The following is a 15,217-nucleotide window of genomic DNA, read 5'->3' as shown; positions in this document are numbered from 1 at the left end:
CGATGGGTTTTTAACGACACAGGTATACAGATCGTGTGGGCCGAAGTCAGGTAAAGACGAGGGCTTCGTGTACTTCCATACGTCAGTGAACAATCCTGGTGGAAGCAGGTAAACGTCGTTCTCTAAGCCTGCTAACCTCAATTTTTGCAAATACCTCTTCCTCTGCTCGCCCTGTAAATGCCCTACGTCTCTGGATAGTGAAGGTGTTTTCTGCATCTTGCTCCTTTTTCTTTTATGTTTTTCGTTTGTCGCCTTCCTCGCATTCAAACTGATTCGAGCTGTGCCGTCCAAAATGGCAGCATCACATGACTTGGTCACGTGGGTGAAATACCTCAATAAAAGAGGGCAGTAAAATGGACCAATTCTAAAATCCTGGAGTGTTTTGCAACAGTCATGACTCATTAATATTTACACCCACAAATTTGCATACACCAGCCCACGTTCAAGTTCAGGTTATATTACCGAAAATTCAACAGTTTTCTTCAGTGACAGTTGTCATTGCACAAATACATTAAAATGAAGTGTGGTTGGTGCACCAGTCACTGTTGATATAGATACAGATACAGAGTCTGCTGCCCATGCTCTTACCGGAGTCCTTTGTTTGGTTTGGTTTGTGAGCTCCGTAGCCCTGTCAGAAACCAGCGCGCTGAGCCGCACCTCTGTAAAAACCACTTCGTAGCCAGGGCTGCACCCTGATACACCGTCCACGCTTTTGATTCTCTCATGGTGTCACCTTCGTCTCCTTCTGGCTGATGTGGTGATCCACAGAGCTGCCGGTGCTCTGGCTATCTCTTTCAAGATGCGACTGAAGTCGCTAAAGTTAGTTGTTCAAAACTTGTTCACAATATCACCTGATGTTAAACAGTTCATCACGGCTATATGAACAATTCACACGAGCAAATAGTATAAATAAGCATTGGTATAGAAAGCATCCCTGCCATCTGCTCAGACCCAAACCGAACCATCAACAGGCAAGGCTGATGTTCATATTTAACAGAATCGCTGACAACTTTAATTCAGAGTTGTTAGTTTCCACTGCACATTTCACAGAACCTGTAAGGAGTCATGCTGTGTGATTTTATCCACTTTTCAACAATCAAAGCCAGATCAAAGAAATAGCCTTTGTTTTCATATGTATCTACAATATAAGACACATTTTTGCCAATCCTTTTGTCAAATAAATCTCTAATTTATATTTCATCGACAAGACAAAACGAAGAAAACGCTGGGTGACCATGCCTTTCCATGTGTATGCAGCACATGGAACAGATTACCTTCAGAAGTTCGAAACAAATCTCGTTTTAATAGATTCAAGAGTTTACTGAAATTTTTTTTTTTAGGTTGGGTTTCTGTTAGTTCTGATAATGCTATCAAACAGAAGCTAAGGAATTATTATTATTATTATTATTATTATTATTATTTGTAGTGAATCTGAATGTATGATATATTTAGCGTGTTAGGTTTTTTCATTACGTATATTTATATTGAATATCTTTTTTTGAATATATGACAGTTATCATAGTTATTATTGGATATTTCACAGTAGGAGATTTTAATATTTATAGTTTTTATAGTAATCATAGGGCATTTTACCATAAGCTATATTATATCTGTCATATTTTATGTTGATTTTAATCTTATAATGCTCATTTGATCGTATTAATATGTAAATTTGTGCAATTAAATAAATAATTATTATTATTATTATACCTCAGTAAAGCTAACTAGTTTGGTTGCTCAGAGTGATATCCACTCTAATTCTCTGTTTCGATGTTGCTGTGAGCCAGCGCCAGGGTTTCCACACTGATATTATTAAAGTCTGGTTAATTTCTAATAACTTTTGAACAACCCAAAGTTACTGTCTATTCACTAGTGTGTTGAAAGCTGACAAAATTTGAAATTGCTTTATAGTTGTTTTATGGGGAATGAGATTTAAATCATGGTGGTACGGTGGTGTAGTGGTTAGCGCTGTCGCCTCACAACAAGAAGGTTCTGGGTTCGAGCCCAGTAGCCAACGGCAGCCTTTCTGTGCGGAGTTTGCATGTTCTCCCCGTGTCCGCGTGGGTTTCCTACGGGTGCTCCGGTTTCCCCCACAGTCCAAAGACATGCAGGTTAGGTTAACTGGTGACTCTAAATTGAGCGTAGGTGTGAATGTGAGTGTGAATGGTTGTCTGTGTCTATGTGTCAGCCCTGTGATGACCTGGCGACTTGTCCAGGGTGAACCCCGCCTTTCGCCCGTAGTCAGCTGGGATAGGCTCCAGCTCTCCCATGACCCTGTACAACAGGATAAGTGGCTACAGATAATGGATGGATGGATGGATATTTAAATCACTATTTAATCAAGATATATCAGGGAAATATCTGGCAACCCTGCCCATCGCAGTGCCTGCGTGAGCCATGGAGCTGCAAACCATCCAATCAGAGCAGAGCTCATCAACATATTAACGAGCCCACCTAAAAAGGTCACACATCTTGTTTCATTTTGGGACCAAATCATGGGGTTGTAAACAGGTGTTAAAAATGCATCTGATCTTTTTTTTCTCCAACCAAAGTCACATACCTTCTGTTTCGACATCAGAGAACAATTTAAAATACGGAATAAATGCATTCTATGGCACCTTTAAAAGAGTAAATTAGACAGACTGATGAGGGAGTGACTGTTTATAGCTGCTGTAATGTAAGTGCGAACAGGAACTAGTTTTGCAGACATTCCACAAAAATAAATGTCACCCTGCCATTGATTATTTTTCTGAAACGGCACACCCCACGTGTTTTATTCCTTATCAAATGATTACGTTGACTCACCACACTTTTCCACTACTTCTTTGGTCACCAGATCCTTCACCTGCTCAACCTATACGATTAAGAATAATTGATAATAATGGCCCAATAAAAATAAGATCCTTTACACAGTTTGCAGCCGTTATTGAAGACAAGGACCAGAACTCACTGTGAGCCCCGGCTTGCCTTTCTCCCCTTTCTGCCCTTCCAGCCCAATCTCACCCTGGACAGAACACAAACAGATTATAACATACACGTCTTTTTTATGCAGTGTAATCTATAACTCTCACTGTAGAAATCTTACATCCAGCCCTCTTTGTCCAGGAGTTCCCGGAAGGCCTCTCTGACAAGGCATCCCTCTGCCTCTCCTTCCTCTTTCTCCCTAAGAAAAGTGATGAAGCATGATGTTTTAATGCAGATTTAATGTTAAGATCACTCGACTGCCTCTACAAGCCTTCCTCCTTCCACCTCAGCCGAATCCTCCACCTCGCTTCACACTACATGCCTCATGTGTTGCTTAAAAAAAAAAAAAAAGCAGGGGGGAGAGCTGATTGTTAGGATGCCTTGGGGGTGGAGCTAATTTCTGGGCCAGAAAATTATTAAATCAAGCAAGCTGCATTTTAAATTTACTCAATAAGTTGACACTTTTTCCCCAAAAAAAGTCTTACAGATGAGAAACCCAAAGCCTAACCACTTAAACCACTTAAATGAATTGGGAAATATTAAAAACCAGTTTTTCTTATAGGCGTCTTTAAATAATATGTTTGTTAAAGGTTTAGAAACACTTTTAAGCATTACATACAGCACCTTTAACCCTTTCACCAGTGCATAATTTTTTCCAGAAGGGGTTTCCCTGCTGCACTGAGACCGGAATAGCGGTCTACAGTGGTGAAAGGGTTAACTTAATTCAATCAGTGATCTAAAACACACCAAATTAAAGCACTGTCCACATTATCATTACATTCATGGTTATTTTATCATTTCTATAGATACAATGCAGTTGAAATGTGCAGTATCCTATCCTAGACACACCAATACCTTAGGTCCAGTTTCCCCTTTAGGTCCAACTGGACCAGGTCGGCCAGGAGCGCCGGTGGGTCCTGGTGCACCTGAAGATCCTTTAAAACCTGGGAATCCTGGAAAACCTGGAGGTCCCTGAAGTGAAGCACAGCACAAGTATCTCTTAAGGCCTGGTCCCACAATACCGATAACTATAACTACAGCTATAACTATAAATAAATGGGTCCCCTGCAGTTGATGTGGTCGGTGCTCACACCAAACCGATAACGATCCCTATAGCCCAGGCCTGGGTTTATCCGTATCGGTGAGATTGCTTCTGGAGCCATTTTTCCAGGTCTGGACCTGATCCGATAAAACATCTGACCAATCAGGTCATTGTTTCCATGTGACGTTGTCTGAGCGCGTGCTATTTTTCTCCGGGCGTCTTTGTACATCCTTGTCGCATCATAAAGTTACGGAATACAGATTCACAGAAAATAAAAAATATAATACAAAGCACAGATCTTTTATTCATGGATATGTGATTATTTTCCATGAAATATCAATAGTACATTAATAATGTAAACATATAAATGCAGGTAAGATATTTTAATTATGAACTTCGGTAGTCCAAACATTTAATTGTTCTAGATTTCTTAATTTTTTTTATCCATGATACATCATCCGTATGAAATCGGTAACCAGTCTGTAATATACTGAAACGTCTGTGATCAATCCGTAAATTATTAGCATCCATGATGCATCCGTATTAAAATCCGTAACCACTTTGTATTTTGTATCCTTTTTTATTATATTTCTGCAATCCGTGACCTGTCTGTATTTTATCAGCCACCGGAGTGTGTGCATGGGTTGTTTTGAAGTCCAAACTGTACAGTACGACCTGGAATAATGTGCTACTACTTGGAAAAAACTTCCATGACTATTCCTAAGTTGCATGTGTTTATTTCCCTGAGCGTCAGGACCGAGTGATATTATAGTGGGGATTATAGTTGTGGTGTTTCTGCTCCAGACTGGGACTAAATTCAGGCCGAGGGAGAGTCAGAGTTGGGGTTACAGGTAGAGTTAGAGTTATCGGTGTTGTGGGACCGGGCCCTTACACAACTCATAGGGCATATAGTCAATATTTACACTAAAGCTCTGATTTAAAAATTTATGTGTTTAAAAAACAAAAGCATCTAAGACACAGTAAATACCATAAATAAAAAATAAATGTAACTTATGTAAAATGGGTAAAACTTCATTACAACAGTGATGTGGTCTTGTGCCATATGTACAGTATATTTTTATTTATTTGAGGAAATGTATAATTTGAACAATCAAGTGGCCAATCAAATGTGTGAGTTAAACACATTAAAGAGAAAATAATATCAGTAATATTTCAATTAAAAAAAATTAATGACACAAATACTAAGGTTATAGATGACGAGAAGAAAAAACAGCTACCTAAAAATGTAAAATACAAGGTGGTATCAGAGCAAATAGATTAAACTCGCACCCTCAATGTGATTTACTCGTTTATGACTGACTGACGATTGTTAGTGTAAATGAAATTTGCACAAGTCTATTTCTGCCTTTTTAAGACCATTGTTTTGGAAAACTGTATTACAATTACAACTTATTGCACTGAAAACAACAACAACAACAACAACAACAAGAACAAAACCCTTGGATAAAAAATTGAGTCAACTTTTTTTCTCAGCTAAAACCTGTCTCAAGCTCGTGAAATTTTTATCCAAGGTCTGTTTTTACAGCATGATATAATGTTAAAGCTGGATTCATACTAGGTATTTGTCACATGTACACAGCATTCACAGAGCTGATGTTTTCTTTTTTAATCTTGCATTCATATTGCATTTTTGACCATGTTTAATCAGTGTCCGTATAAATATGGAGGTGATTATAGAAAATCGTGCGTGCTGATTGGTCGAGAAATTCAGACTATTTTTTGATAATCACCTCGAGCGACTCGGCAAAATAGCGGCCAGTTGCTTTGTCACCGTAAATGAGGAAGAATTACAAATGATGAAAGAAAATGCTGTTCCTAAAAGCACTAAAGATGCTACCAAGTTTGGTCTAAAACTATTCAAAGGTAAGGTGGGATTGTGATTTATTTTATCAATTTCTAAACAAAGTATTTTATGTGAGTCAGCGTAGATAAGTGACACAAGTCTGTGCTGTGCTGTGATTACATTTACTTTTGAAGTTTGAAATAAATGATTTTTTCATACGATTTTTAAAAACAATAACCTGAGTGTTTATACTAAAACAATTGTCCACCTCAGGCTCAGTGAACATCAGTGAATAATAACCTCGACTTTGTGTCGGTTATTATTCACCGATATTCACTTCACCTTTGGTGAATAATTGTTTAATAAGCTCAAAGCACAATCATGCATGCTGTGGATATTTTGTGGATATACATATTTGTGGATATACATATTTTGAGATCTTAGTAAATCACAGCCTATAAATAAAGCAGGAAAAAGGGTTAAATATGCCAATACTTTTGAAACTGACCTTCTCTCCCCTTTTCCCTGGTTCACCATCAAGTCCAGACAGACCTCCATTACCTTTTTCTCCCTAAACAATACCAACGAACAGTAACATAGTGTAGTGAGCATGCAGAGTCAGAGTCAGTGCCAGTGAATTCTTTGCAAGACTCACTTTTCGTCCTGGGGGTCCGTTTAGTCCAGGAATGCCCGGCACCCCAGGGTCTCCAATACTGCCCTGTATTTAACATTTAAAAGATATTATTCAGTAATATGAGTGTAATTACATGACAAAGAGACAAGCGGGATAAAACATTATGGCATGTCATTTCAGTTCTGCAGTAACATGAAGTGTGTCTGGTGATGTAACGTAAATACCGGATCCCCGTTTATTCCTGGGAGGCCCATCCTTCCTGGCATGCCTCGAAAACCCTAAAGATGTAAATAAATAAATACTTAAAGAAACAAACACACAAATGTGTGTACAACATAATAACCCAAACGGTTCAGGGTGCAGGTTAGATCTTTACCTGTTCTCCTTTGTTGCCTTTGTCTCCTTGTAATCCAAGCTCTCCTTTCTCTCCCTGTTAAAAATAAATAAACTTAAAAAATAATAATAAATTTAAAAAACATAGCTTGAAGAACAAGTTCAACAAAAACACTCAGATTTAAGTACTATTTCTATTTCCCGCTTTAGCTGTATGACTTCTCTGTCCTTCCAAAAGTTTGAAGCAATTTTCGATTTTTTTTTTTTTTTTATTATAACAACCAAGCACAGTATTTCTCAGGTTGCAAAAACATACAACCATGGAAAAACTTTAGTTAATTTTTAAAAAAAATATTTAAGTTATTTAAAAAAAGTTATTTTAATTTTAAATTATTTAAAAATTTTATTTTATTATTCTAATTTTAAAATTCTTAGTTATTTTAATTTTAAGCTATTGAAGTTATTTTAAAGTTGATTTTAATAAAAGCAATGTACTGTTCTAAGCTGACAGTCTCATAGCGTCCTGCTTTGATCTTCTCAGTCACCTGAGGAACAGCTGCTCTTCTCGTTTTCCTTACATATTTAATTTTCAACCCCACTGTAACATGCAGTAGGATGAAACAGGACACAGGAGTGTGAAATCAGCGTGGAATTTATTTATGGAAATCCAGTCATCATCATCATCAAAATCCATTTCAGCGGTATAACCACAGAGACTATCCAGGATCACAACATGTGGAAAACAGGCGAGGGTCTAAATAAGGAAGTACTCTGAACTGATTCGGGAAAACACGGGAACAAAGAAAGACAGCTCAGAACTTAAAGATGCAAGACTTCGCAACTACATGAAGGCTTTAAGAGACAAAAGCATCATGGATGGGAAATTCGTGGCACCTTCTGTATTTTCATTATCATGTTTGTTCGAACTCTACCAGATCTCATACATGATCTTTGTAAAAGTCAGGTTTATTGGACAGCGCAAATTTGGTTCTTTGATTTTAAATTATTTTTCTGTTGATTTTTGTATTATCATCAATACACTACGACACCTCCATTAAAATAGAAGTATAATTTTTCCATTTACAAAAAATGTGTGAGGTGCAAACTTTTGCACACAGCCCTGTTTCCTGATGTCTAACTACAGTTGTCACTTTAGTCACTGTTCCTATTAAACTGTGAGCCAGCTGCTCATCACTGTGACTGAAACTCATGCTCCAATAACAAACCCTCTTCCAAAGTCACTTTGATTTTTTCTTCTTGTCATCTTCATCCAAAATCTGTGCATTTTTTATACACACTACAGAACACGGTTAATTGTTTATTGCTTAATTGTATTATGCAGCACATCTGTCTAGATGTGTCTGTACTCATTACATTTCTCCACTCATTTAATCAGTTTTTCTGTTAATTTGTCACTAGAGACTAATCGGGTTTATTTTGTGGCATTAGGGAGCGTTAGAGGGTCAAGGGTTGAGACGATCTTGCAGAGTTTCTAAGTAGGAATTCTAATTTGAGGGATTGGGGTTTTTTTGTTTTGTTTTTTGCTTCTCCTACTTGGAGGTCAGAAATTCGAGTTCACCAGCTTTACTCGAATGCAGCCCTTGTCCTTGGTGAACTTTGCACATATTTTAGTTTAAGCTTTGGATGTTTTTTCTAGGGATGTGTAGGGAATGAAGCATTTCAACTCTAGACTAGTAGAGAAAAAAATAACGTGCAATCTTTACTAATAAACTTGAAAATACCTCTTTTAGCAGCTGGTTCATACGCAGTCAAAGATCAGACACTTTTTCAAGTTTTAGATCCATTTCGATTCAGCCGATTGGCAGGCTGTTTCCATGACAACAGCACTGCCTTGTTCATCTCCTTCACAACTTTGGTGTGGTTTATGGGAAGTGAAAATCGACTGCTGCTCGAAAGACGTTCCCAAACTTTAGAACAGTGGTCTGCGTGACCCAAAGCATGTTCTCCTAAAAGACACTGTGATTTTATTTGAAGCGAGTTTTATTTTTATTCGTACCTGTTCACCCTTTGGTCCTCGGAGTCCCATGTCTCCCTTGTCGCCTTTTTCACCCTGCAGTCCGTTCTCTCCATCACGACCCTAAGAAGGTCCAAGGGCATAAAGTGCATAAAGCATAAAATGATGTAGATTGCAATTCAATATGCATGCATGAAATCTTTTTATTATGTCTTTAAAATGATCATCTATTATAATTTACCGCTTCTCCATTGGTGCCTGGTTCTCCTGCTTCTCCCTGTAAATAAGACGGAAAAAATGTAAGTTTAGGTTCAATATTATGTCTAATAAATGATGAAAAACTGTAGCAAATGACAAATAGCAAAAAGATTCATGCAAAAAGTGTAAGTGCATGCTGCTTATTCAATAATAAATGGCTGATTTGTTGGAATTCTTAAAAAAAAAATACACCTTAAAAGCTGTTTGTATGTAAGCAGTTTTCAATCTGACCTTTTGTCCTACAGGCCCTCGAGCTCCAAAGGGCCCCATACTTCCTTTGACCCCAGCTTCTCCCTTCAAACCCTGCATTATAGTTACATAAGTACAAATCACTCCATCACATTGAGAATTCATTAAAGGAAGTCATTAAGGGCACCACAGCACAGGGTGAAGCCAATGGACCGCAATGAGGCCATCAGTGTGCTACATAAACTCTGTATCTTTACCTTTACAAATGTACATATGTGCTAAATCATATTAAACACCTTGTATTTGTTTTAGTAATTTGGTCAGAAATGGTCCATTAGCTCTGTGGTACTCTGAGAGCTTTACGTATGCAGGCATGCAGATAAAAACAAGACAAGAAGAACTATAACAACATGAAATAATCAAAGAAACGGCCATCCAACAGTGCAACCAAGGATTAAAGTTCAGCTAAAGCACATCACCTTCACCCCTGGAGGTCCGTCCTCTCCTTTCTCCCCTTTATCACCATCAAATCCCGGAGATCCTCGTTCACCCTTATATGGACAAAAATGAAATAAATGAAGTGTTCGAACTACTTTTTATCCCACAGGAAGAAGGACGGAAGAGAAGGCAGACAGGATGTTTAAAAAAAACAAACAAAATAATAATCTGCAGTCCACAAGCTGATGAATTCTTTATCCTGATTGGTCAGAAGCTGTTGATTAATTTTCTATAAAAGCATCTCTGACAGTAGTGCAGTTGCAAATCTGAGGTTCATGTTAATGCTTTTCTTCTAATCTGTTATCGTTGCTATAGTAACAGATCAGGGACTTGTCTGGAAGAGACTTAATGTAATTGAAACCTAATAATAAATAGATTTAAAGAAATCATGATGTTATTTAACAACAAAAATCACTGTTTTGGAAAGGTTTTCTGTAAGGAGATCTTTATCTATTTAACTTTTATGGAAGGAGTCTCCAGTGTCAGCACTTGGTAACAGTTAGAGATAAAGCTGTACAGGGGAGTTTATTCTTCATGGCTTCTCAATAACAGGGTCTCACAGATGATCCACAATGTTAACTGTATAAAGGGATAAATATAATGTTTCATTCTTAAATAAAGAAATTGTAATTGTTAAAAAAATGGCTGTGTTCAGCTTTTGGGCAGTAACAGTAAATCTGTTTTGTGTCAGACCGCGTGACATCGTCCCATCGTTGATTATTTTCTTATAACAGCACAGCAGCAGCACCCCCCCCACACACACACACAAGTTTTATTCTGTACAACGTAGAGGAAACAAAAAATCCCTCCACAAAGGACAGATTTCTCCCGATTGCCATACCACTTGTCCTTTTGTGCCTTTATATCCACGTGGCCCGTGCAGGGTTAGAGGAGTCCCCTGTGCACAAAAAAAAGAGAAAGAAGAAAAAACTGCAGTGTATGTGGTAGGGAATCATCGTTATGTGATTTTCACAAACATAGCTGGCTCTTACTTTCTCGCCTCGGTTGCCTGGTAGACCTCTATCCCCCTGTTAAAGAGAGATTTCAAATAACTAATCTTGATGATTAGCACATTCTCAATATATAATAAAGTACAAAGGGTTGTATATGTTACAGATCAAAAAATTTCAGCCTAGGTGATTTTTTTTTGACCCGGGTTAAAATTCTTAACCTAGTTCATAAATTCCTAAAGATCATAAAGATTCTTAAAGGCATTTCCATTACTTCTTTTCTCTCCCTTTCCTCCATCCACTTCCTCTCTGTCTACACCTACCTAGTATTTCCTCATGTCTGTCTGTCTATTCCTATCTAACTAATTAGCAAATTTTCAAGATATCCTTTTTCATACTTAACCTTCAAGTGACCAAGCTATTTTAGCGACTAATATTACTGGGTGGGGTCATTTATGACCCCGCTATATTCAGTATATTATTTTCTCTTGGTTTTACATACATATACCACTTCCTGTGTTCAAGACAGATAATATAAAATATATATAAACGTAGATAGGTATGGTTTACAACAAATTTTAATGTAGAAAGAAAGTAAAGAGACAGAATAAGAAGAATATAACATAATCTAGATAGTCTTTATTATGTCTTACTGGAACATTTACGGTACTTAATTCAACAACACTGACTGAAACTGTATCATGAAAAGAAAAGTACGAGCAAAAACATCCATTACAGTGTTGATGGGATCTTTGTAACATCAAAACTAGTGACTAACTAATATGCTAATACTAGCTAACATGCTATTTCTAGCAGATATGCTAATACTAAAATTAATCATCTCCATCAATTGAGCTATTTTCATCATCACTTTGGGCCTCAAGTATCTGTCTCATTACTTCTACAGCTGTAAATCCAGCTGTTCTTAGTCTACGTGCCATGGTTCACTGCAACAAAAGTACAACATACAGATAAGTAGTTGGTAAAAGCAACATTTGATAAGGAATTACTGCAAGAAATCTTATGCTTCTTTCTGGGGTTATAAATGACCCTGCACAATTTTTCATTACTCTTGCCGCACCATTCGGCCGATCCCTGCAAAAACCTATGAACAGTTGCAGAACAAGTTAACTGACAAATTCATGGTAGGAAATATTTTTCAGATCAAATGTATAAAAACTGCACACAAAATTATATGCCCAGGGTCATAAATGACCCCACTCGGTCGCTTGAGGGTTAACCAGGATTCAAACTCAGAACCTTCTGATTCTTAAACCAACATCTTAACTACTAGATCAGCAACGATTGCAATGGAAGGAGTGATATATATTTTGAATTTATTCATGAGTCCAGTCCTATTACATCATCAAGTCATTTAAAATCTAAGATCTTCCCAAAACCTAACCCTAAACCTAACCCTAGATACAGTAAGTCTTCCTAATACAAGTAGCAAATTATGAACTGGGTTAACGATTCTAACTTGGGTTGAAAAATTCCATGACCTACAATTCTGACCTGGAACATGTACAAATAAATAAATAAATAAATAAATAGAAATAAAAAAAAACCAATGGCCAGTTTAATTCATACCAACAATACATTTAGGGGTGTATTCAGATCAGAGTTGGGGAGTTAAATCTAAACGTTAGATCAATATTTGGACGGGGAACGTTATGCATATTCAGAGTTGGGCTATGCAGCTGCTGATATATTGGTAATGACTCAGGGCAGGTCTGGAGACCAAGAGAGGGTCATGACAAATCCTTTCAGGATTTTCTAAACCTCATTTTCTCCCAGTTTGGTCATTTGGTCATTAATTTCCAGACACAAGCCTATCCTTGAGAGGGTGAGGGATAATGCTGTCTGTCCTGGTTCCCTGTTGGTGGAATGACCTTCCCATTGAGGTCAGAACTGCCGACTCCCTGACCATCTTCAAGCACAGACTGAAGACTCACCTCTTCAGGCTGCACCTCTCCCCTTCTTCCCTGCCCACTGTGTAACTGTGTTTCAGTCGAGACCAACCCAGGCTGTGTGCTGTCTAGCCTGGGGTTAGCCGTTTGAGTTCTCCATTTAGTTGAACTTTATATGGTTGGTTTCCTTGGCTGTTTTCTAAGTATTGATACTTCAACAGAATATTACACTAAGTATTGTTGTCACTGGTTCAGTTGGCACTAGAACTTTCTTGCCTAGAAGTTCAGCACTTTGTGTACCTGACTTTTGTACTTGTTGTCTGTCGCTCTGGATAACAGTGTCTGCTAAATGCCATGCAATGTAATATAATGTAATGTAATAACGCATGCTTTCTCAGAGATCTGCAGCACATTTTTTCAAACGACTCTCCATGCACTGTCAAGGTGCAACTGAATAACCATACATTCTGCAACATTCCGCCATACCTTAGATAATGTAGCTCCTCTTAAAAGGAAAATAGTCAGAGACAAAAAATTAGCACCCTGGTATAATGATGGCACTCGCACATTAAAACAGACCACTCGAAAACTGGAACGTAAATGGCGTCAAACAAAGTTGGTAGTGTTCAAATTAGCGTGGAAGGAGAGCTTCCTGAAGTATAGAAAAGCTCTTAGTGCTGCGAGATCAACATATCTCTCCTCCCTAATAGAAGATAACAAAATAATCCTAGAGTCCTATTTAATACTGTAGCAAAATTAACGAGGAATAAGTCCACTATAGACACATGCACACCTGCAGTATGTAGTAGCAACGACTTCATGAATTTTTTTAATGACAAAATTGAAAATATCCGACAAAAAATTCAAACTACTAATTTAAGGTCAGACAATGTAAGTGACCCTGTAGTTAACAATATAACTGTATCAGATCATCAATTAGAATGTTTTACTCCCCTAAAAGAAACTGAATTACTTTCATTAATCTCGGCATCAAAAGCCTCAACTTGTGTACTAGATCCCTTATCTACACGTCTATTCAAACAGATAATACCTGAAGTAATTGAACCGCTTCTAAAAATAATAAATTCTTCTCTTACGACTGGCTATGTGGCCAAATCCTTTAAACTAGCAGTTATCAAACCCCTGATTAAAAAACCTGACCTTGATCCCTGTCAGCTGTCCAATTATCGGCCAATATCAAACCTCCCCTTTATCTCCAAGATCCTTGAAAAAGCTGTGGCACAGCAGTTATGCTCATATTTACATAGGAATAACATCCATGAAATGTATCAGTCAGGATTTAGACCTCATCATAGCACAGAGACAGCACTGGTTAAAGTAGTAAACGACCTACTGTTGGCGTCTGATCAGGGCTGTGTCTCGCTGCTTGTGTTGCTTGACCTTAATGCAGCATTTGATACCATTGATTATTCCATTCTTCTGGATAGACTAGAAAATGTTGTGGGAGGCTCAGCTCTTATTTAACTGATCGCTATCAGTATGTGAAACCGTATATTTACATACACTTTAGGAAAAGACAATCTTTTTTTTTTTCTCATAGTCAGACATGAAATCAGACATTCACTTTAACTTTTTCATGTCTGTCTGAATATTTAAAATTATTTCAATGTACTTAATGCCAAATTAATCAGAGAAGGAGTTTTTTATTTAATATTTTAATTGCTTTTATCAAATCAGAAGTTTACATACACTTCATCAGTACTTGGTACAATTGCTCTTAAACTGTCTGACTTGGGTCAAATGTTTTGGATAACCTTCAACAAGCTTTGCACAATACTTGACAGGAATTTTGGCCCATTCCTCTTGACAGAACTGGTATAACTGGGCCATATTTTTTGGCTGCTTTGCATGCACATGTCGTTTCAGCTCTGCCCACAAATGCTCAATAGGGTTGAGGTCGGGGCTTTGTGATGGCCATTCCAAAACATTGACTTTGTTGTCATCAAGCCATTTTTTGACCAGTTTGGCGGTGTGCTTCGGGTCATTGTCCATTTGGAAGACCCATTTGCAGCCAAGCTTTAACTTCCTGGCAGATGCTTTCAGGTGTTGGTTCAGTATCTCCACATGCTGTTCCTTCTTCATTACTCCATTGATTTTGTGAAGTGCACCAGTACCTCCTGCAGCAAAACAACCCCACAACATGATGCTGCCTCCACCATGTTTCACTGTTGGTATGGTGTTGTTAGGATTGTAAGCATCTCCTTTTTTTCTCCAAACATATCGTTGTTGATTATGGCCAAACAACTCAATTTTAGTTTCATCCGACCACAAGACATGTCTCCAAAAATTGAGATCCTTTCCCCTGTGTTCATTTGCAAACTGTAATCTGGCCTGTTTATGTTTGTGTTGGAGTAATGGCTTTCTCCTGGCAGAGTGGTCTTTCAGCCCATGTTGGTGCAGAACTCGTTTCACCGTGGACAGTGACACACTCTTACCAGCTTCAGCCATCATCTTCACGAGGTCCTTTGCATTCATTCTTGGGTTCTTACGCACAGCACTGACCAGAACCCGCTCATCTCTGGGACTCAGAATCCGTCTCCTTCCTGCGCGGTATGATGGCTCGACATTCCCACATTGTTTATACTTTCGTATAATGGTTTGAACTGAAGACTGTGGCACCTTCAGGCTTCTTGAAATTT

At 38.0% G+C, this 15,217-nt stretch overlaps 1 protein-coding gene across 10 annotated transcripts in view; it reads right to left on the bottom strand.

The window, feature by feature from the left end:
• Window positions 1-15,217, bottom strand: part of col7a1l (collagen type VII alpha 1-like) — a 277,370-nt gene that overhangs the window by 12,436 nt on the left and 249,717 nt on the right. For all 10 annotated transcript variants that reach the window (XM_060903444.1, XM_060903446.1, XM_060903447.1 and 7 more), the window contains 14 exons: window positions 10,690-10,725; window positions 10,539-10,595; window positions 9,679-9,750; window positions 9,242-9,313; window positions 8,994-9,029; window positions 8,795-8,875; window positions 6,821-6,874; window positions 6,669-6,722; window positions 6,466-6,528; window positions 6,319-6,381; window positions 3,820-3,936; window positions 3,086-3,163; window positions 2,951-3,004; window positions 2,806-2,854 (listed from right to left, as the gene is read on the bottom strand). In XM_060903444.1, coding sequence (XP_060759427.1) covers window positions 2,806-2,854; window positions 2,951-3,004; window positions 3,086-3,163; window positions 3,820-3,936; window positions 6,319-6,381; window positions 6,466-6,528; window positions 6,669-6,722; window positions 6,821-6,874; window positions 8,795-8,875; window positions 8,994-9,029; window positions 9,242-9,313; window positions 9,679-9,750; window positions 10,539-10,595; window positions 10,690-10,725 — 886 coding nt within the window. The remainder of the gene's footprint in view (window positions 1-2,805; window positions 2,855-2,950; window positions 3,005-3,085; window positions 3,164-3,819; window positions 3,937-6,318; window positions 6,382-6,465; window positions 6,529-6,668; window positions 6,723-6,820; window positions 6,875-8,794; window positions 8,876-8,993; window positions 9,030-9,241; window positions 9,314-9,678; window positions 9,751-10,538; window positions 10,596-10,689; window positions 10,726-15,217) is intronic.

The sequence above is a fragment of the Neoarius graeffei genome, chromosome 21 (genome assembly GCF_027579695.1).
Source record: "Neoarius graeffei isolate fNeoGra1 chromosome 21, fNeoGra1.pri, whole genome shotgun sequence".
Lineage (NCBI taxonomy): Eukaryota > Metazoa > Chordata > Actinopteri > Siluriformes > Ariidae > Neoarius > Neoarius graeffei.
The sequence above is the reverse complement of the archived record's forward strand: the minus strand, read 5'-3'. Positions and strand labels throughout refer to the sequence as shown.